The 20,223-nt window shown below is 44.3% G+C and overlaps 2 protein-coding genes across 2 annotated transcripts in view; both read right to left on the bottom strand.

Annotated features, from left to right (window-relative positions):
* tmc2b (transmembrane channel-like 2b) lies at nt 1-7,921 on the bottom strand. The gene is made up of 16 exons (XM_061671448.1): nt 7,381-7,921; nt 7,246-7,287; nt 5,971-6,382; nt 5,180-5,329; nt 4,853-4,943; nt 4,628-4,767; nt 4,464-4,566; nt 3,765-3,907; nt 3,525-3,672; nt 3,113-3,307; nt 2,841-3,011; nt 1,263-1,330; nt 945-1,187; nt 727-852; nt 578-640; nt 1-510 (listed from the first exon to the last, which is right to left on the bottom strand). The coding sequence occupies exons 1-16, from the start codon at nt 7,424-7,426 to the stop codon at nt 384-386; spliced, it is 2,268 nt and encodes a 755-aa protein (XP_061527432.1). The 5' UTR covers nt 7,427-7,921; the 3' UTR covers nt 1-383.
* The window catches only part of tmc1 (transmembrane channel-like 1), a 22,513-nt gene continuing 10,207 nt past the window's right edge, over nt 7,918-20,223 (bottom strand). The window contains 20 exon segments of the mRNA XM_061671449.1: nt 7,918-9,308; nt 9,437-9,560; nt 10,204-10,282; nt 10,478-10,603; nt 10,677-10,916; nt 11,402-11,469; nt 11,554-11,682; nt 11,877-11,934; nt 11,936-12,138; nt 12,140-12,220; nt 12,718-12,912; nt 13,001-13,088; nt 13,168-13,310; nt 13,382-13,441; nt 13,443-13,484; nt 13,569-13,675; nt 13,770-13,851; nt 14,669-14,759; nt 14,819-14,989; nt 15,058-15,472. Of these exon segments, the coding sequence (XP_061527433.1) occupies nt 9,196-9,308; nt 9,437-9,560; nt 10,204-10,282; nt 10,478-10,603; nt 10,677-10,916; nt 11,402-11,469; nt 11,554-11,682; nt 11,877-11,934; nt 11,936-12,138; nt 12,140-12,220; nt 12,718-12,912; nt 13,001-13,088; nt 13,168-13,310; nt 13,382-13,441; nt 13,443-13,484; nt 13,569-13,675; nt 13,770-13,851; nt 14,669-14,759; nt 14,819-14,989; nt 15,058-15,472 (2,615 nt within the window). The 3' untranslated portion in view covers nt 7,918-9,195.

Genomic DNA, 20,223 nt, shown 5'->3' on the forward strand with positions numbered 1-20,223 from the left:
ATGGCAAAATATTTTGACCAGTTAACCCTATTTTGATTTTAGTCGTAAAAACAAGGGATATCTGCAAAGGTTAAAATCAAGGCAACTGGACTGTTCTTGTTTGTTGAAGAAGTTTCATCTTTAATCCAAAAGGCTTCTTCAGTTCTGAAAGTTTGTAAAAGGAGAATCTTAAAGAAGCCTTTTGGATTCAAAGTGAAACGTCTTCAACAAACAAGAAGAGTCCAATTGCCTTGACGGAACGTTTGCAGATTAGCATGACCTGGGTGACGAGGAATCTATACAGACACGAGAAATATGGGTTTGTTGCTGTGTAGATAGAATTTGTGGACTTGAAATTCGGCACGGTCGTAATCACCTCCGCTATGTTAGGTCTTTCAGGTCTTTCAGTAGACCTGGATTTTGACCTCTATTGCCTTGGAGGCCTGCCTCGACCTCTGCCCCTTGCCTCGAGGCCCTCGGGCATTTCCAGGAGGTCGACCTCTTGGTCCAGGGGCCCGTGTCAGCGCACCCCTGGGATTGGAAGCAGCCAATGAGACATCTTTTTGCAGGTTAACTCCTTTCCCATCGGCTGCTGCACCTGGCTTCATTTTGGTGCCCTTCATTTTGCTGCCCTTCTCGATGAGGTAGTTTTTGTGTAATCCTGCAGATTGATAAAGAAAACAAAAAAACAAAAAAAACACAAATTGTGAAACATGGCTGCTGATGGTACATTCCATTTGTACTTACACCATAAGAAGTACAGCTGGCGCGATAAGTCCAGGGTTGGTGGCGTACGTGAATATGTTCCCAATGAAGGAAGGAAGATCCTGTTCTATAGTCTCCATGACGACGTCATACATCTTCTCTTGGCCACTGCAAGTCAAATAAAACGATCAAATGAAACATCTTTGCAGTTTTGTAGTTATTTTCTCCAGCACTTTCATAAATATCCCCCACTTACTGACCTGAACGGCCCACAGTCAAAGGACGGAGACAGAGTCATGATGGTGTAGACCACTGGCAGCAGGCTGAGGAAGAGCACAAGCAGCAGCAGCAGACCCATGTAGAAGTTGTTGGAGCGCGAGGCCTTGAAGACTCGCTCGTGAGGAACATTACAGGCCATCACAGCCCAACACTGGTAGTAGATCGAACACAGCAGACGCAATACGTTCAGACCCACCGGCCCTGGAGCAGAAAAGGCTCCCATCCTGGGAGAACAAGCAGGCTTAGTCAAGAAAATCTTCATGCCGTCGTGTTATCTGAGGAAATGGGCCTAAACTCACCATATCATTCCTTGATTGAAGATGAGGCCCAGCACATTTCCGCTGATGTCAAACTCTCCATATGAGGGCTGAAGTCAACACAATGTCGTTAGAATGTCAACTGAATTTTACATTTCGAAAACCGAAACACGACTCTTTTCCCCGTGCATCTGTAATCGTGCGCCTCGCTTCCAGTAATTAAGTTGGAAGCGCAGCGCAGGGTTTCTCTCACTGCTCGGGATCATCTGTCTCGACACGAACACAACGGGAGGTATCGGGTTAGCTTGATGCAATAAACACTGTGTCGTACTCGCACAAGCGTCAATAATACACTACACCGTTAGTATAAACATAAAGACAACCCTTTCTGCTGCATATGTACAAGAAGCAAAGTGATAAAGAACAATTTGGGGCTTTGATGAATCTTTGGGAATACAGAAACAGATTCCACGCCATATGCTGCCACATATCGTGAGCGTTCACAAATCCGGCCTCCAGGTCCCAGCACCAACAGTAGTTGAGGAAGCGGACAATGACGGCTCGCAGGAAGTCCCCGATCAGGATGGTCAAGTAGTTGACTTGCATGTCGGACACCGTCAGCTTCACAAATTCCTGCGGAGCAAAACGAAGCCACGAGAACGTGACAGAACAAAAGGTCGTCGGTGGAACGGAGCCGCGGCCTATTACTGACTATGCCGACCGCGGTCTCCCAGCAGGGGCCCCTGATGACATCGGCTGGGTGGACGTCAGGAGGAGGCACGTCTGCGGTGTCGAAGTAGCTGCTGTAGTTGCTGCGCTACTCGTTCAATGCCCATTCACTGGCATTCTTGATCGCCTTCTCGCTCTCTAACTGGACAATCGACGGAACAAGCATGTAATGGACGCGCATGCATAAATGACATAAAAGCGGCCGTTCAAATAATCTTCTTTTTTTGGGGGACCTAAAAGAAGAGATAACGAAGGGAAAAGCTGAACAATTCCCTCTGTGACAAGTCGAATGTGACAGACATGGCGAGCGTGGGCTAATCGACTCTGAATGAGTGTGACAGGTCGCGGCTATATTTGCGATTAACTGGGAACCACTTACCCCTGAACCCAATGAGGACAAGCGGCAAATATATTATTGTTATCATTGTTATCCTGCACCGTCACTCACTGAGAAGCAGGCGCGACTTGCTTTGCTCGTTTTTTGTTTTTTGTTTTCCGGGAAAATACTAATTCAACATACAATCACAACCCTAATGTGTTTGGCCTTTAAGAAATGAATCGACCTGTACTCTAATCATTTTCTCTTCAACTCTTTGCTCATTTTTTTTCTCCGCCATTTAACCGGACAGTCTCTCGGTAGGAAGAGCCTGTTATTGTGTCGTTGTTGTTGTTTCAAATTTCAAATTCTTTTTGACATTTTCAATGTTGACATGTTTTGCAGTTTTCGCTCCAGATGGCTCCACACAGCAAATTCTCTTTAAACTGCTCCGTAGATACCGTCGGCTATATATTGTTTCGACATATCTTTCACGCCTGAAAGAAAATCAGTGAGCGAATCATGGACGGCCGGTAAACGAATGTGCCGCTAGTCGCACGCTACAATTGCCTTACTTTTGCAGTGACCTCATCAAAAAGGAAGGTGTAAAGGTTTCCCAAGAAGAGTGCAAAGATGCGTCCCAGTTGCCACTTGAGTGCAATTCGAGGGTGATAGTCCTCCAGTTCAGCGATAGTTTCAAAAAGAGGAGGACGCACCAAGCCCAGCAAAGACATCACAAACTCCACCTGATGGATGTTTGACAGAAGGGCGTAACCAACAAACAACATTATCCATCACATCTCAACACATCGGCTACGCCTACAAAAAAGGTTCGGCGGCAACCTGCCTCGTTCTTTTCAAACCAGGAGAGCTCGTCGTTATCCATGTCAGCAAATTCCTGGGAGCGCTTCACCACAAAGTAAATAAGGTAACCACTGCCTCCGAGGCGGCACAGGATCAGAGCGTTGGCAAGGACCCTCAGGAAGCGACGAAGGTGGATGTTCTCGTCCTTCCGGTTCTCCTGTTCATCGACAATGGATTCCTGCAGGATACGTTCAAGCCGGTTTACGACAGATCCTTTTGGACATCCCGAATGCCTTGTGGACGTGGAAATGAATTATATGCACAATCATTTTGATGTTAATGTATAAACTGGTCAGTGCTATTTCCTCTACTTTGGCAATGGTATTTCAAAAAGCTAAATATTCTCTGATCTCACTTCAGGTGTGATTCGACACCGTTGGTCATGGTGCTCTCACCTTGAAGCTGGTGGTAATGGACGCAAACTTATTGTCTGCTGTCTCTGGGTTTCCAATCAGGTAGTCCCAGCTGGTGAACATCTTCCAGGTGAAGGTGAACCCGCCCTCTTCGGCACCGTCGCCTCCTTCATTGGAGTTTCGGGCCATCCTGAAAACAAGAAAAAAGTCAAAGTCTATTCAAATAACTGCAGCACCCTAAAAGGGCATGCACGTGTGTGTGCGCGCGCGCGTGTTCCCCACGTTCTAATGACAACCATCAAGCTGTATCCAAAGATGCCGACGCCAACCAGCAGGTATGACAACGGAAGTCTGAATTGCAGCACGCCAATGGTTCGCTGATGGTCATAGTATCCATAGAATAAGAAAGAATATTTGCAGTAACCCTGTTGGGGACACACATAAGGAGAAATGAAACAAGGACAAATGTGCGAACGAAGGTAATGGGACACTGGACCTTTACAGATACAGTACACAAATGAATATATGGTGCTCCTTTTGCAGCTACTACAGCTTCCACTCTCCACAAGATTTTGTGTATTTGGGACAATCTTTGTCCGTTCATTCACAAAAAAAAAACATTTGTGAGATGAGAGATGAGAGACTTTGGAACTGAGAGAGGGTCTGGCTCACAATCTCAATTTGATGGGGTTGAGGTCGGGACAGGTTGTTCTCAACCAAGCATAGATTTATGCACTTCGCTTTGTGCGCTGGGCTTCAGTCAGCTTGGAACAAAAAAATAACCTCGACCAAATAATTCCCACCTAGATGACAGCGTAGAATTGTCTACAAGGCCCAAGTCCTGATTCATTAATTGGGTGATTAAGAGGTGTGTGCCAAAAACACACACAATGAATAACGTTGGCATTTTTAGGAATGTATTTGTTGACCACGTCTAAAAGTGGGACGAAGAGAGCAGATCAATTGGACTCAGATCCTCACACCAAAATCGAAGAGCACCGAGAAGTCCATGGCTTTCGCCTGCTCCTCTCGGGGTACCGTTTTCCTGGGAATGGAGTCGGAAGGATGGAAGACCCGTGAGAATCTGACACACGTGATGAAAGTGACCTGAAGTGACCTGCGGGCAGAATGCTTGACTCGTGAACGCAGCCAAAACGTAGCCGCATTGCATCATTTCAAAGAGAATGTCATCATGGGACCGACTTTCGACTTCCTTGATCTTCTTCTCCCAGGGTGCACAGGCCGTTTTAAAGTTTTCAAAGTCGCGTTTGAACTTGATGAATTTCTTGGGAGCAATGTCGAAACGATAATATCGCCAGACCTCAAAGCAGCAATTGTTGTATTGTCGCCGTTTAAACTGAGCAGATTACCTTCGTCGTCATGACTTTCAATGCGTACAGTTTCTTCCCCTTTCCTTTCCCGAGAGCTCCTTCAAACCTTTCAATGAATTCTTGTGCCTCCCGATGGGACGAGCGGAAAATGTCAATCATTCGAATTTTGGGTAAAAGTTTCATGGAGGGAAATAAACAGTTAAAGCGGCAAACGAGCTGTAACGTGCGCAGTCGTCGTCACATGTACAGGACATACGTGATGGTAGGCCTCCATAGAAGCACCGAAAAGTCTTTGCGTGGAACGAATACTTGTTTTCGAAAGTTGGATTCACGTGAGGGCGGGAGTTAAAACGAGGCATTCTTTACTTGAGCAAAACGAGCCTCTTCTTCATACGCCAAGGTTTATTCCTTAATGTGGCAATCAGTTTCTTCTTCTCCTCCACGTCTTCCTTCAGGGCTGCCATCTCGCCTTCGGACAGAGATTCTTCGTCAGGGTCAGAGGAGGAAGAAGAGCCGCTGAAGGGAGAAAGCAGTCATAGGTTTTTCGCAGCGGAAATGACAGCAACGAAAGACAAATGTAACATCGCAGACACTTGCCGGATCGTTGCAGCTTCGCTTAAGAAATGTAAAAGATCATTTTTGGTGCTTTTCTCCGTTTTTTTTCCCCCATTTTTCCCTTTTTTGAATTAGATCAGATCAATTCGGTAGAAATGCGTATAACCGTTTGTGTATAATACAGTCAGTTTTTTTTTTTTACCGTTAAATTGAAAATATAATAAAGCTTGCGCTATTCATTGAAAACAGCAAATCTATGACAACAACTAAATGTTTGTATCCTGCCAAAAAGTGATTTTTTTTTCTTGATTTTTTTCCCCCCCTTCTCACTCTAAACTTGAACTCAGCCCATACAGCGGTGACTGTACACAATCGGCAGTACTTCGTGCAGGGACGCCGACATCGCTCAGGGAAAGCGGTGAATAATGAATGAATGATGAACGGATGATGAAGGGATGACGAACGGATAACAGCAATTCCAGCAGCGACGTTTGACGTGTTGGCAGTTTTCGCTATGACGAGAGGCTTGATGGGCATTTTGGAAAAGATGAAGCATGTCGGCAGGTACTGCAGGTGAGAGAAGCTCTCAGAGAATACTGCACCTGCTCAACTTGCCCCTCTTCTTTTTGTCCTTCTCACCCCCTTTCTCATTCCCTCTTTTTCCTTCGGCATTTCCCTTCTTCTCTTGCTCCTCTTTGTCCTTTTTCGACACCGCCTTCGCTCCCTTTTTCTTCCTCTCGCGGTCCTCTTCACGCTCATCCTCGCTTTCATCCCTCGCTGCTTTCTTCCTGGAAGCTTTGGAGTGTTTGCTTTTCACACTTCCGTCGTCATCATCATCATCATCATCATCATCATCATCATTCTCATCATCGTCCCGGCACTGAGCTTTCTTCTTTCGTCCTCTCTTCCTCGGCGCCTCGTCCTCTTCTTCCTCGTCTCCCTCTTCATTACTGCACCGCTTGGCTTTACGCTGAGGTTTGGCTCTTCTGTTTTTAATTCTTCGCCTGGCCTCTTCTAAAAAAAAAAAATAAAAATAATAATAATAATTTTAAAAAAGTGAAATGCATTGTCGGTAACTCAAGTTTGGAGTGACATCAGGTAAGTGCAACAAAATGTTTTCAAATACGTCGACTGATTGAAGCATAATGAATGAGACAAACGTTTTGTGTCCAGTTTTTCTCAATTGCTCAAACAGATTTCTTGAAACTTCCACCCATTTTCTCAAATCCCAAGGATTCACCTCCAAACCAACGACTGTATCCTCCTCATGTGTTCAAAACCAAACACTGTGTTCAGATCTTACACACAACTAGTAGAAATATATTCCCCACAGAGAATTCGTTAAGAAACTAATTTGGGACACCGCGTCCGAGGGCTTGTCGTTAACAGGAAAGCATTATTGTAAATGCATCGCGGGGAAAAATATCCAAGTGACTTCTACATTCAGCACTTCATTCCGAGTTAAAGCCACGAAGGATTGGATTCCAAGAATGGTGTTTAGTGTTGTAGCAATTGTGAGAAATGATTCCAAACTTTCAATGTTGACAAATTGTACCTGTTCCGCACGGACACACAACATAAGGCAAACCCGTGCAATGCCATCGAAATTCAACATCCAAGATCCAACACAAAAGGTGCATCAAAAATTCTGTCTTCACATATTTCATAATCTTTCGATTTTTTTTCGATTGACACTGTCAGAAATATATTTATCTAACGGCGTCATACTGACTGGTCAATTTTATTATTTTGGTAACCTTTTTAACCACACAATGAGGCAAAATGAGCATTCTTATCTTTGTAAAGGCAGAATTTGTCTTGCATTCGAGCAAACTCGAGGGCAGTAGACGTGGAAATGAAAAGCAAAACGGACTCACCCTCACTTCCACCGTCGACGACAGCATCCACCTCCATGCCAACTGGAACAAATAAAAAGAATCAATGATCTCTAATGACAGTTGAGCCTTCCAACATGGGAAGTGTTATAATAAATCCCCCAAAACCATTCTCACCGTCTTCAAGATCAATGGTTGCGTCGTTTCTCTTCTTGGGGGCCATCTTGTCTCATTCATTGATTGCGTCTTTGTCCTATTTAGTTATTCCTCTTCGACTGTTTCCGACTGTCTCCTCGCCATCCATGAGCGAGGCCGGGAGCCCGAGTCACCTGCGAAGGTCAAATAAGCACACGCCTACACACACAAACGGGCCACGGTTCGGACCGCTCCTTGACGACCGTCGACGACGCGGAGGCCGTCGGATGACGGGCACCAACCCAGAGGGAGAAAACGGCGTGGGGCGACACTTGAACGGACAATGGCCACGGCAGTCAAAATGGTCCATGATACGGTAAGTCAACGTAACCTTTCGATGGATAACGCAGAACAGCATGCAACAAAATCTGCATGTTGATCACTGGAAAGGGAATTCTTCTTACATTTCAACTTTCACCTAAAATACAAAATGGTTGGTCTTTTGCTGTCATTGGCCTGCAAAAAAAAAAAAAAGTCACCAAAGCAAATACTTAATAACAGTTCAAGTTGAAGGACAGTTTGGATAATCCTGGGTGGAAAGTCAACATGCTTGGTTTGAAATATTTCATACAATGTAAAAAGTGTTAAATGTTTATCAAAATGGGGATACGTGATTTGATGGAACCTAAACTCTTCCATTTCAAAGTTCTAGATAAAGGAGAGTCGGCGGCATACTTCGCACGTGAATGCATTTTGTTTGGATGGAGCGCCTGCAAACTTGAGGAGTAAATGTTGCAGTGACGGAAATGTGATCCGAGCGTGCGGTCAAATGTCAGATGGCTCTTTCTGAATAATGCGGTGAAACAAGAGACGCCAAGCTGCCCTTCACCTTAACCCCGATAAGCAAGCAAGCTGTCGTTCCGGAACTCGTCCTTTGGCTGCACCCGATCGGCGCCGTCCGCCAGTCCTCTCAGTCCGCACACGTGCTATCTGCTCTACTGTACTCATGTCTTCCTCCCACATTCGCGGAACTAAATTGCTATTCTAGACAGTGCACGGTTATCAGATCATCTTTGTAGCGTGATGAAGCTCGGCTCAGGAGGCCACGGCCGACGGATTTACACTTAAGGTTTTGGAATTAAATTGGCACGATCGATAGTCGGAGGATGCCGGCACAATGGCTGGGGTGCCAAGAAAAGGCTGCATTATTCAGATAAAAGAGATTAGAACCCGTAATGAGAATTACCTTTACAATAAATGTAGAATTATCTGATTTTAAAAGCTCCTGATAATATACAACTGTCTCTAATTTGATAAAATTCTGGAAAAGCATATACAAATTTGCATGTTACAAACGCTGATATTTGTCATGATGACTCCTTTATAATCCGATGTGGTTGTTGGACAAATAAACAATGCTGCTGGTAGAATAGGTGAAGGTTTGAAGAGTTTAGCGATAGGATTCATGCATGGGGAAAAAAAGATAAGCAATCACAGACAAATAATACATATACTGTCTGCAGCAAAAGGATTGTTACACGTATACAGAATTATGCCAATCTTAATAAACAACATACTCTCATAACCTCTTGGAGTTTTAGTGTTAAAGTACAACATTTTATTATTTGAACCTGATTTCAGGAGAACGCCGTAAATGTGAAAATGTGACCAAAAAGACATTTCGTCCTGACAATGGTGTCACACCATTTTTCAGTACAGTGCTTTTTGTTTGTTTGCTAGTTTGTTTGTTTGTTTGTTTGTTTGTTTTAGTCAGGCTCACTCGCTCAGTGTCTCTGCAGCCCTGGCACCTTGTTCATCTTCTGATCACTGCGCTGTGTGAAACCAGCCCCACTGTTGCTATGGCGAGGACTCCCGGACGCCGGATGTACTCGCTTCTCCGACAGCAGGGGAATTGCGTCCGTTCTTGCCATGATGTGATTTCTGACATCTACCGGGGTTTTCCTTCCCATCTGTAGCGGAGGAATCCTTATTAGACTATCAAATATTGAATTGCAGCCACCTGTCATGGATTTAAAATGAAAAGAAACTTCCAGTCTTTGTTTTATCGGCTTAAGCATTTTCTTGTGCTGTATCTCACTTTCATGGTCTTGCAGCAAAGCTTGATTGTTCTTCTGTTTTTCTGCAGCTTTTCCGGCCTCTTCCAAATCCATTGCCGCCTTCAATGCGGCTTGCTTGTTCTTTCGCTTGTTGTCTTCATTTTGCTTGAAGCAGAAACGCAAAAATCCAAATAAAAACCATTCGCTTCATACCGTCTGCAACGGGATATTCGATGTGAAATACAATAGCATACAATTCATGAATTAATGACTAAATCTCTGTGGTCCCGATTCAACCCGCGACATGCAGTTGTATACGGGTTATCATTTTGTATACGGGTTATCATTTTGCTGCAACTACCATGCATCTACGACAGTATTTCTGCATATGTGTACTGAAACAAACACTTCAGCAAGCACTGAAACAAAAAATGACCCGAGAGGAATTTCCCCATTACACTCTGAAACTCAATGTCAGTGTCCAATAGTGCATGTTAAGGTCAGTGGTGGCAGCTTGTTTTTGTTGTGGGATTTGGAATGCAATAAATGCATTTTTTTTATTTATGTTATTTTTTATATTGCTATAGCTGATTGTGGGCAAGAGGCAGGATGCAAAAAATAAAATAAAATCAGGCCTGGTCGCCAGATGAACAACCGTTCACACTCACATTTACATTGATGGACGATTTCGACTTTTCAATGAGCCTGAGATAACAAGGATTTGGAATGTGCACGGAAGGAAGCCACTCAAGGAGGAAATACAAACTCCACACGGGGCGGCTCGGAGTCAAGAATCGAACCGAGGAGCTCTCAACTGTGAGGCACACATGCAAACCTTTGCTTCTTTGTGGCTTTTAGATGTGGATTGCAGGAAATAAATGGCCAGCCTATAAGGAGAAGTGATGGATTACTACGGTCACTGGTGAATGCATTTACTGTGCGGCCAATGCCTTTCTACCTACAAAAATCAATATTGCAATGTACACATATATATATATATATATATATATATATATATATATATAAAAAAGCACCGCGTACGTGTACTCTATGAAGAAGATTTTTTTATCAGTTTTACTCACACCATCAACAACATGAAGGGTAGCACCAGTCTAGGATTTGAGGCATAGCTGAACACTTTTCCAAACCAGGCTGGGAAGTCTAACTCGAGCGTCTCGTGGATGACATCGAACATACGACTCTTGCCACTACGAAGAATGAAGAATGAGAACATGACTGAACCACCCAGGACCCGCGTTTTAAACAGGATGCATTCATTACCTGAATGGTCCACAATCAAAAGACGGCGGGATGGTGACAATGGTGTACATTGCAGGTAGCGTGCACAGGAAGAGGATGACCAGTAGCATGGCCATGTAGAAGTTGTTGGAGCGAGAGGCCTTGAAGACTCTTTCCTGCGGCACGTTACAGCACATGACGGCCCAGCACTGAAGGTACATGGACACGTGCAGTCGGCGGAGATTGAGGGCCGGCAGGCGGGGCACGTAGAAGGCCCCCATCCTAAAAGAAAGCAGCGGGTACGCTGGTTGTGAAGCGGTTACTAAATATTAAAAAGTAATATAGGTAGGATAGAGCAGGATACATTATGCCCCCACCAATAAGTTTGTGTGCGCCCCTGCAGTGTAGCCTTTTTTGTGTGTCAAACGTTGTTTTTAATCTATCTGCAAATATATTCAAGTCAATAACAGTCAAACAAAGATGAAAAGAATTTTAAAAGAGGAGAAACAGGGTGGCTCATTTGCATATGATATCATCAAAATGGTGTTCAAGTACGGTAAACGCGCAGCTGACGGCGATGCCAAGTGAGCTGACTGCTTTCAAACTTACCGAACATGATAGCATAGTGGAAGAATGCGGTAGGCCTACTGCACTGTTACCTGTATTTCAATTTTGCACTCAATGGTCTTTCAATGTGAACTTTTGGAGTTCACCTGTTCACTTACAGTTCGGTGAAAGAAAAAAAAAAAACTCTGTCAGTCCCCTACCATATCATTCCTTGATTGAAGATCAAGCCAAGGACATTCCCACTGACGTCAAACTGAGAGTATGACGGCTTTCGGGAAGTGCAGGGGGGGATATGAATAAAACAGTCTTGTGAGTCAAATTGTCAGGAGGCAGGCAGAAAATCCAGACTTACAAATCCGGCCTCCAAGTCCCAGCACCAGCAGTAGTTGAGAAAACGAACAAGCACGGCACTCAGAAAATCACCGACGAGCAGAGTACCGTAGGTTGTCATGGTGTCCGATATGATGAGCCGCACAAACTCCTGCAAAAGACCACGCTTCGCTCATGTGTAGTAGTACACTACAAAAGGTTTCTTCACAGCCAAGGGAAAATGTCGCCTCGTACGCGGTCAGAATTGGTGGATCAAAAGCATCATCCAAGTTGAAAGGCACCGCGGCCCATGAGCTTGTGCGAACACGAGGGATTATTATTATTGTGCACAGTAGACTGACTAACCTGCCCCGCCATGGTCTCCCAGCAGGGCCCACGGGGAACATCAGCAGGATGAACAGCGGCTACTATTTTCTGACTGCGTTTCCCACCGTGTGATATTAAACTTGACTATTTTTTCCTCTTCCCGCTGAAACACACATACACCCATGAGTTCACAGGTTCTTAAACTTCCTGGCATCTCGTCCATGAGGGCAATGATGAAGGTGTAGAGGTTTCCCAAGAAGAGGGCAAAGATGCGCCCCAGCTGCCACTGCAGGGCGACTCGACGGGTGGTAGTTCTCCAGGGTGCTAATGATGTCAAACAGCATGGGGCAAAACATGCCCAGTAAGGACATGACCACATTTACCTTTGGAGGGGAAAAAAACAAAACGGAACAAACTGTGTGTTTGTTCCAACCAACGATGCCCTCTGGAGGTGAACATCTGCAGTACTGAATCAAACAAATGTTCCACATACATTGCAGATTAAAGGCAACTCACGGAAGGGAAATTCTTTTTGGTATTATTCTTACTGCTTTGATTTTCTAGGATACTTCATTGATGCTGGAGGGAAAACCATTTTTTTTAAAAAGTGCAATACCTGCATCAGAAATTCTGACTTACTCGAATATTATTCCTCAGTTTTGACTGATACTGTAAAATGGTATTAGTGAAGCAACATGGTTATTATTGGGATGTGGTAGCTTGGGTCTGCACTACATTCCTAATTTATAGCATCACTCATGCACTAAAACATTCCGATATTATTAATGGATTAGATATTACTATTGTGCACGTGTAGCTAATGCGGTCATTTAAATCGTGTTACAATCCTTCATTCTCTGTGAAACGCGTTCATTTGTACCTCATTCCTTTCCCACCAGGAATGGCTTTCCAGTCCATCCAGGGCAAACTTTTGAGAGCGCCGCACGACAAAGTAAATGAGGTATCCGCTTCCGGCTAGGCAGCACAAGACCAGGAAGTTGGCCAGCACGCGCAGGAAGCGGGTCAGATGGATGTTGTCGTCCTTACGGCTCTCTTGCTCTTCCAGGACGGCTTCCTGGTGCGGCAGCAGGAGGGATATTCACGCCGTGTTCATCTCTCGTGACAATTCCATTCATGTAAATGTCAACAGCGACACATCTGACCTTAAGGCTGGTGGCGATGGAGGCGAATTTATTATCCGCAGTTTCGGAGTTCCCTCTCAGGAAGTCCCAACTTGTGAACATTTTCCCGCTGAAATGAAAGCTACTACTCAATGTGATGAATCATTACATTGAGTAGTATACTGTATGCACCGTAGGAATAAACTCACGTTCGAATGACCACCGTGTAGCTGTAGGCCACTGTTCCTACGCCAACCAGGAAATAAGACAGAGGCATACGAAACCTGAGCCAGCCAATGGCGCGCTGGTCATTGTAGTAACCATAGAAGAGGACAGAGTACTGCGCGTAACCCTGCCCATGCATGTTTCAATCCATATCGGCAACTATAAAAGGGAAATATTGTGACTCAAAGGTGAACTGACCCCGAAGTCCCACAAGCCGGCAAAGTCCACGGCGCTGCCTTGCTCAGCCCACGGGACCGTCCGTCTTCCTCGAGCTGCTGCCGTAGGGCCGCCCCATTAGCGCCTGATTGACAAAAAAAAATAGAGTCAACGGCCACTTGGAAAAGACACTCGAGCACACACGGGGGAAACGCTCAAAGCGACAAACCTCTGGCACCATGACCAGGCCAAAGGTCAGCCCAAACAAGATCATGTTGATGCCATACATCCACCTCAGGAAGATGAAGTAAGAGGCAACAGAAGAACCAAAGTGACCTGTGACGTGCAGAGCGTGTCGACGACCGCACGCCAACGTTCACTTCAAGGCCGCTAATGCACTGCAAACAACATTTGGGACTTGAAAACTTACTTTCGATCTCTTTGATTTTCATCTCCCAAGGGATGCAGGCAGTTTTGAAGTTTTCAAAGTCCCGCTGAAACTTCATCCATTCCTAAAGGGGAGAGGAAAAATGTTTACACTCTTTGTACATGAAGGGGAGAGGAAACAATGTTACACTCTTTGTACATTTCTTACAAACAGATGAAGATCGAATAAGACACAAAACTTGTGTTGTATTCCAAATGATACCTTTACAAAGGTCTTCAGTTTTGTCAGAGATGGATTAATTGAACGTTGTGTTTATGGTTGGACAGAAATGTTCATTGTCTTGTGGCCCACTCGGGGAGCAAAATAAGAATGAGCTCTCCGCCTAACGCAGTGCCAATGCTTTGTGTTGAATGTGTTGCAAATAAATGTGAAAACTGAAAAGTGTTCTTGTAAAGACGCAACTTTTGATGCAGCTCTTTCTATTGGCTCTCCATAGATCGCGCAAGTGTGCTCGCAAAGCGGTGAACTTTACGTTACAGACACGTTCCACATTTCGCTGAGGAACTATAAAAATACTCATTTTGAAACAAACTGGATTTTTTTTTCGTCATAGTTTTTGAGAATTCACTGGAAATGTTGGATATGGGTGTATTTATCCTATACTAACATAACAATAAACAACTGTTTTGTTTCGTAGACATTTTTAAAAAGAGATTTTTACTTTGTATTTCCTTCCTTTGTAACTCCTTTAAAAAGTGACTGATGATTCATGCCTGATTCATGCCGATTTATGCTACTGGCTAATTTGGGCTAATGCAGTAGTTGCAGTAGAATATGCTCGTGAAATCTCTCAATTCCCACGGGGAACATTTCCAGGTGAATTTTGCAACCCACCGGTGAGTGGACATTCAAATGATAGTTTGAGTGTGTCCAGCTCTTACTTTGTTCATCATGACCTTGTATGCGCAGAACTTGCGACCTTTGCCTTCGCCCAAAGCCCCCTCATAGTTCTCGACGAACTCCTGAGACTCCCTGGAAGTACGACGCTGATCAGATGACGTACAGGCGGTCGGATGACCCGTGTCTCTTACCGCAAAGTCGAGAGCTTGTTTTTCATGGCCCACGGCTTTCCCCGGAGACTGCAGATCAAAGCCTTCCTGTCGTCCACTTGCTCTTTTAGCTCCTGCAGCTCCTCTGCTGTCAGAGACTCCGGCCTCAACTCTCCCTCGTCGTCGTCTTCCTCACTTGTCTCCTGCGCTGAACTAAGATGTATAAATGCTTCGAAGTATTTGTTTGTTTGTTTTCACCCAAGGAAGGGGAAATGATTTACCTCGTTTCGATGGGTTTCTTGTGCTTTTTCATCTCTGCTTCCTGCCCTTTCATCTTCTCCTCACGTTTACAAATATCTTTTCTCTCTTCTTTTTTGGCGCTTTCCTGTTTCCTTTTCCGCTTGACATTTTCATCCTTGTTCTCTCTCACCTCCTCCATCTTTTCTCTTATTTTCTTCTTTTGAAGGTTCTTCTTCCTTGCTGTCTTTTCTTCGTCTTCCTCCTCAATCCCCTCTGTGGTTTTCTTTCCTCTCCTCCTCTTTTCTCGTTCCTTCCTCTCCGATCTCTCCACCGACTCCTCTTCGGTCTCTCCTGTGTGGTTTTTCTTCTTTCTCCCTCTTTTAGCATCCTGCTTCTTTTTGTCTACGTTCTTTCGCTCGTGCTCCTCCGGCATTGCGCAAATACGATCGTCATCACCTGCAGCATAAGTAGATGTATGTTAATGTTGCATTTGGGGCATGTTCGCTATTGATGAAAAAAACCTGCAAAATCTGTTTTCGACAACCGTTTTCTTTTCGCACTCGCATTCACACCTCGGTGTTGACCTGATTTTGCTTTCGTCATCTGACTTGAGTCTTGTGAATTTTGGTAACTACAATGGCCGAAGCTGTAGGGTTTCTTGAACTTGTGTGAAGTGTATGAACACACATTGCCGGGACGACAAATCGTGTGCGCGTGAAGCGGCGACAGGTCCACGATGAGCACCTCGCGTGAACGGTTGACTTTTTCCCCCGCCACCCGTTGACCCGAAACACGCACAATGACATCCTGGAAACCTTAGAGCCACGTCATTTCACTGCCAATCAATTATTCAAAAGAGTTATGAGTGACTGCCTTTATGCGGTGTGATATGTGTGTGCACAGCAGTGTGTATGTGCCTCTATGCGCGTGTGAGTTACAAGGTAAAAACATGAGCGTTGTGGGAGCACAAGGTCAACGTCAGTGTGAGGGTTGCTTCTGTCAAATTCAAATAAAAGTTCCGCCGCTGTAAGTAACACAGTTACACTAACTAGATGTGGCTGAACATACTCCAAAACTATTTCTTCTCGATAAATTCATTTTGTGTTCTGTCCGTATTTGCGCAGCTGCCTTCTTTTACCTCCAATTCAAGTAGCCGGTCATCATTCCTGACTTGCAAATCGAATCCTGTTAATGATCGGTGCTTCGACTTCCACCAGCAACCGATTTGACGTAAAAACAAGTCACTGTAAATGTGTAGCCTATGTAGATTTTTTATTTTTTTTTTTTTTTTACTTATAGTAGTAACTACAAGCCAAACATCGTTATTTGAGTAGCTTCATTCCTCATAATTAGAATGATTAATTTTCACTATATTAAATATAATAAGCACCCAAAATATGTAAGCTACCGCTCACGTCACAAGAAACACCAAAAGAAAAAAATACTTTTGGGTGGTGTTAAATGGATGAATATAAATATAATTCCATGATCTTCCTCCTAGTTTCTCTCACATCCTCACATCACGTCTCTGCTCCGTGAAGCCTTCGATTTCTGTAATTCGCTCCCAGGTCACCTGTGCTCACCTTTGACCTATCCCCCAGCGCTTGTTCCTTCGTTGTCCCACTTTCAGCCTTTATGCTGTTCTGTCTCAGGTGGATTACCCCAAAATGGTAAATCACTTTCAGAAATGAGGTTATTATTAGCAAATCTTGTTGTGTCCAACTGTCTATAAAGAAAAAAAAAATTGCACCTTTATGAGGGTGCTAATTGTCTGATGGCAAATTCCTAGCAATGTGCGTCACAGTAATGTATGTCTGTAGTTGAATCCAATTTTAATGAACCAGCAGGAGGCGCTATTGCGCCAATTGAAACTATTTCTGGATGCCTATATGCACGTGTGAGGTTCCCCAAAAAATGTTGCAGTCAGGCGCGTGCTCGTGCTATTGCGTGTGCGTGTCCATTCCCTCTTGCTAAACTTAGCTGCAGCTACGAGGGAATCTTGATGACGGAGGCTGTCAAAGCCATCTGAGCAGAGTGACTTCCAGACACTGCAAATTGCAGCTGACGCGTAATTGATACTGTAGTCACATTATTGCTCTGGTTGCTACCAAACAGCCAGGAGATTTTAGTCAACCACACTGCTTACATTGTTACCTGTTCTTTTTGTACTCACAGCACGACACCAGACAAAATGTCCCAAAATAATGATTATCTTGTCTCAATTTACTCCCAAATGTATGACTCAATGTGTAATATGGGCCTGTTCATTTGAACACAAAGCTATTATTCGGTGTATGACGAACGAATAATCGTACCTTCTGCTATCCAGTGGAAGAGCATTTCATTATTCTGCCTGTCACTACTGTACATTGCACTCGCCGGCAGAGCTAGAGGAACAAAGATACATTATTTGTTGTAAATAAATAAAATTTTGGGACCAGTGACGCAAAATTAAGCACACCTGATGATCTCTCACAGGACACTAATGTCCTGTGTGTGTCGATTGGGTTTTCGTTTAGACATCAATGTTGTGTCATGGCCCTGTGTTTCAAGTTGTTTTTCTTTGTGTTGCAGCGTCCGGGTGAGCGAAGGTGGGCGTGGACATCGGTGACACACCTGTCATGCATTGTAATCATCAGCCTTTTTAGGGGGCACCGTGACAGTGTGTGGGCGTCGGAATATTCACTCGTTTTTGTCCCGTGTTTGCCGCCGTTCTGACCGCCGTCCAAATTTAGGTTCACTACGATTATACCACACGGACCGTTTGTCGTGTCTCCCTGCGTTATCTGTTTTTGATTCTCTCTTGTTGTAAGTTCCTTTTAGTTTCGCATGTTTCGCCATCACATGCTCGGCCATTCAATTAAAATTGTTCGGACCTCTGACCTGGAGTCTATTCTTTGGGATCTGCCCTTACGGCATTGCCGATCGTGACATGTTGTTGCCGCAATACAGTTGCAATTATCTACAAGCTCTATTCAAACAGATCATAAATTAAAAACAAAACATCACGAGAGGCCTACTGGTTGCAGAGATTGAGGTCAGATTCACCCTAGACTCTAAAAAGGACTGGGTCAAAAACAACCCAAAATGAGTTATTTGGGTCACCCAATGCGTTGCTAAAGTTGGATCGACCCAAGGAGTGGTTATTTTAGACCAGCAGGTCTGGGTTAGGGGGGGTTTGACCCCGCGTGTTGCGTTGGGGCTGTCTACCCCAAAATGGGTTGAACACAACCCCGCCGTTGGGTCGAATGTGACCCTGCCGTTGGGTCGAACGCGACCCTGCCGTTGGGTCAAATGTGTTCCTGCCGTTGGTTTGGTCAAAAGTGAAACAAAAAGTGGTCTAAAACATCCATCCATCCATTCTCAATAGCGCTTATCCTGTTCAGGGTCTCAACTGACTCTGCGCGAAAGGTAGACTACATCCTGAAATAGTCGCCAGTCAGTCGCAGGGCACACGGTCTAAAACATAACAACAACAAATCAATTATTAATCCCACTTTGATGTTGCTGCATCATACATAACCAGCCCAAACTGGTTTCTTCTGGAAAAGTATTTTCATCCATCCATCCATCTTCTGAACCGCTTCTCCCCACTAGGGTTGCGGGGGCGCTGGAAGCCTACCCCAGCTGACTTTGGGCGAGAGGCGGGTTACACCCTGAATTGGTTGCCAGCCTTTCGCATTGAACATGTCCACAAATAATACATTTATTGTCTTATATCAATAGAATAACTAGAATAACTAGACTCTTGTACTTAACTGTTCCACTTCACCATGTAGGAAACAGTCAGCAGATGGCTCCAAGTCGCAGCTGAATGAAATAAGTGTCATCAAACAAGAACGGCGACTTGAAGAAGGCAGGTTTTCTCAAAGCAGTGATGTGCCTCCAACCCAATGTAGCGGAGCAATCTCAGAACCGTTAGCTTATACCAATAGCTGGGTTGTGAAATCTATGCATTTTGTTATGCGTTGTGGGCGGAGCATCTCTTACCCAACAAATGGGTTAATCGTTTGCTCCGATTTTGATCCAATGTTGGTTCGAATTGACCAAACCTCTGACCCAACTATGCTAAACCAACAGCATGTTTTGAGTGTGTATATAAAATGCTTAAAGCAAACATGGTCGGTCAGTATGGTTCCGTTTGTGTCACATCATGTGGCTGCATGTAAACTATCAACGAGTTTCATGTGTCCTCGGGATGCCGTAAAAGCTTGGAGAATCCTTCGTTGGCAATCTGTATGTACAGCCCATAACGCAACAGGACACTACCATTTATTAAATAACGGAAATTAGCGTGAATAACCCGATAACTCCTTCCACAGGCTTTCTGCCAACCGAGACACCAAGTGACGAACGAAAAAAAATAAAATAAAATCCCGCCGAGACGAGACCAAAACTTTTGGGAGTCGAGGCCGAGACGTGACTAAGACTTTCCAAATGTGGTCTCGAGTGTTCCAAGTTACACTATCAGCATGACTTTGGTTACAAAGCAAACCGTGAATTTTGCTGCTCGCCAACCACAGTGCACATAGAGACAGCTAATCATACTCACCTGCAAGATTGCTTCACATCTAATCAAAATGAATTCTTGTTTCTTCTTGTTTTAATATCAGAGGATGACATGGTGAACCCGCTATAGGTACAGTGTGTCACTGCTGCATATCATTTTTTGATATTATTTTTTCGAGCAAAGTAGAGAAATTGTTTGTCGAGATAAGTGAGTGACTCACAGCCATCATGATAAGAGACTACCGAGCCCTACAAAATTTCCTGCGTGTGCCGTGGCTTGTTTGTAACTCATTAAGGCGATCAGAAAAACAACACAACATCGGAGGAGGTTTGATGTATTATGCCGCATTGTGTGCTTGTTTGCGGAAGTAAATATGCCATTATGTGGACATTTACAAACTAGGCTTTAGTTTCACTGGAAGAATTACAATATTTAATTAAAAAAAAAAAAATTAGTCCTGCGCTGTACCATAACAAGTCATAAAACAAATGTCAAATGTTCTTGCCTGTGTTGATTGATAACAATCATCAACCCATGAACTTCTACCACACCAATGTTGACGTTGATGTAAAACAGCAGGCAGTTTGGCCCTGAGGGTTAAACCACGTTGTTGTTTTCCAGTGAGAACGCAGACAGGAGGGTAGAGTGCAGGTGAATCGGGTGTTGCTCACACTATAAACACTTTTTACAAGGGCGG

Source organism: Phycodurus eques, chromosome 3 (genome assembly GCF_024500275.1).
Source record: "Phycodurus eques isolate BA_2022a chromosome 3, UOR_Pequ_1.1, whole genome shotgun sequence".
NCBI lineage: Eukaryota > Metazoa > Chordata > Actinopteri > Syngnathiformes > Syngnathidae > Phycodurus > Phycodurus eques.

What these genes read in the sequence shown, in the direction of transcription:
- tmc2b (XM_061671448.1), bottom strand. Translation starts at nt 7,426, where the DNA reads ATGGCCCCCAAGAAGAGAAACGACGCAACCATTGATCTTGAAGACG. An exon ending in AACCATTGATCTTGAAGACG is followed by an intron (nt 7,288 to 7,380) that starts GTGAGAATGGTT and finishes TATTTGTTCCAG; the next exon opens with TTGGCATGGAGGTGGATGCT. An exon ending in CCTGGTTTGAAAAGAACGAG is followed by an intron (nt 3,012 to 3,112) that starts GCAGGTTGCCGC and finishes AACATCCATCAG; the next exon opens with GTGGAGTTTGTGATGTCTTT.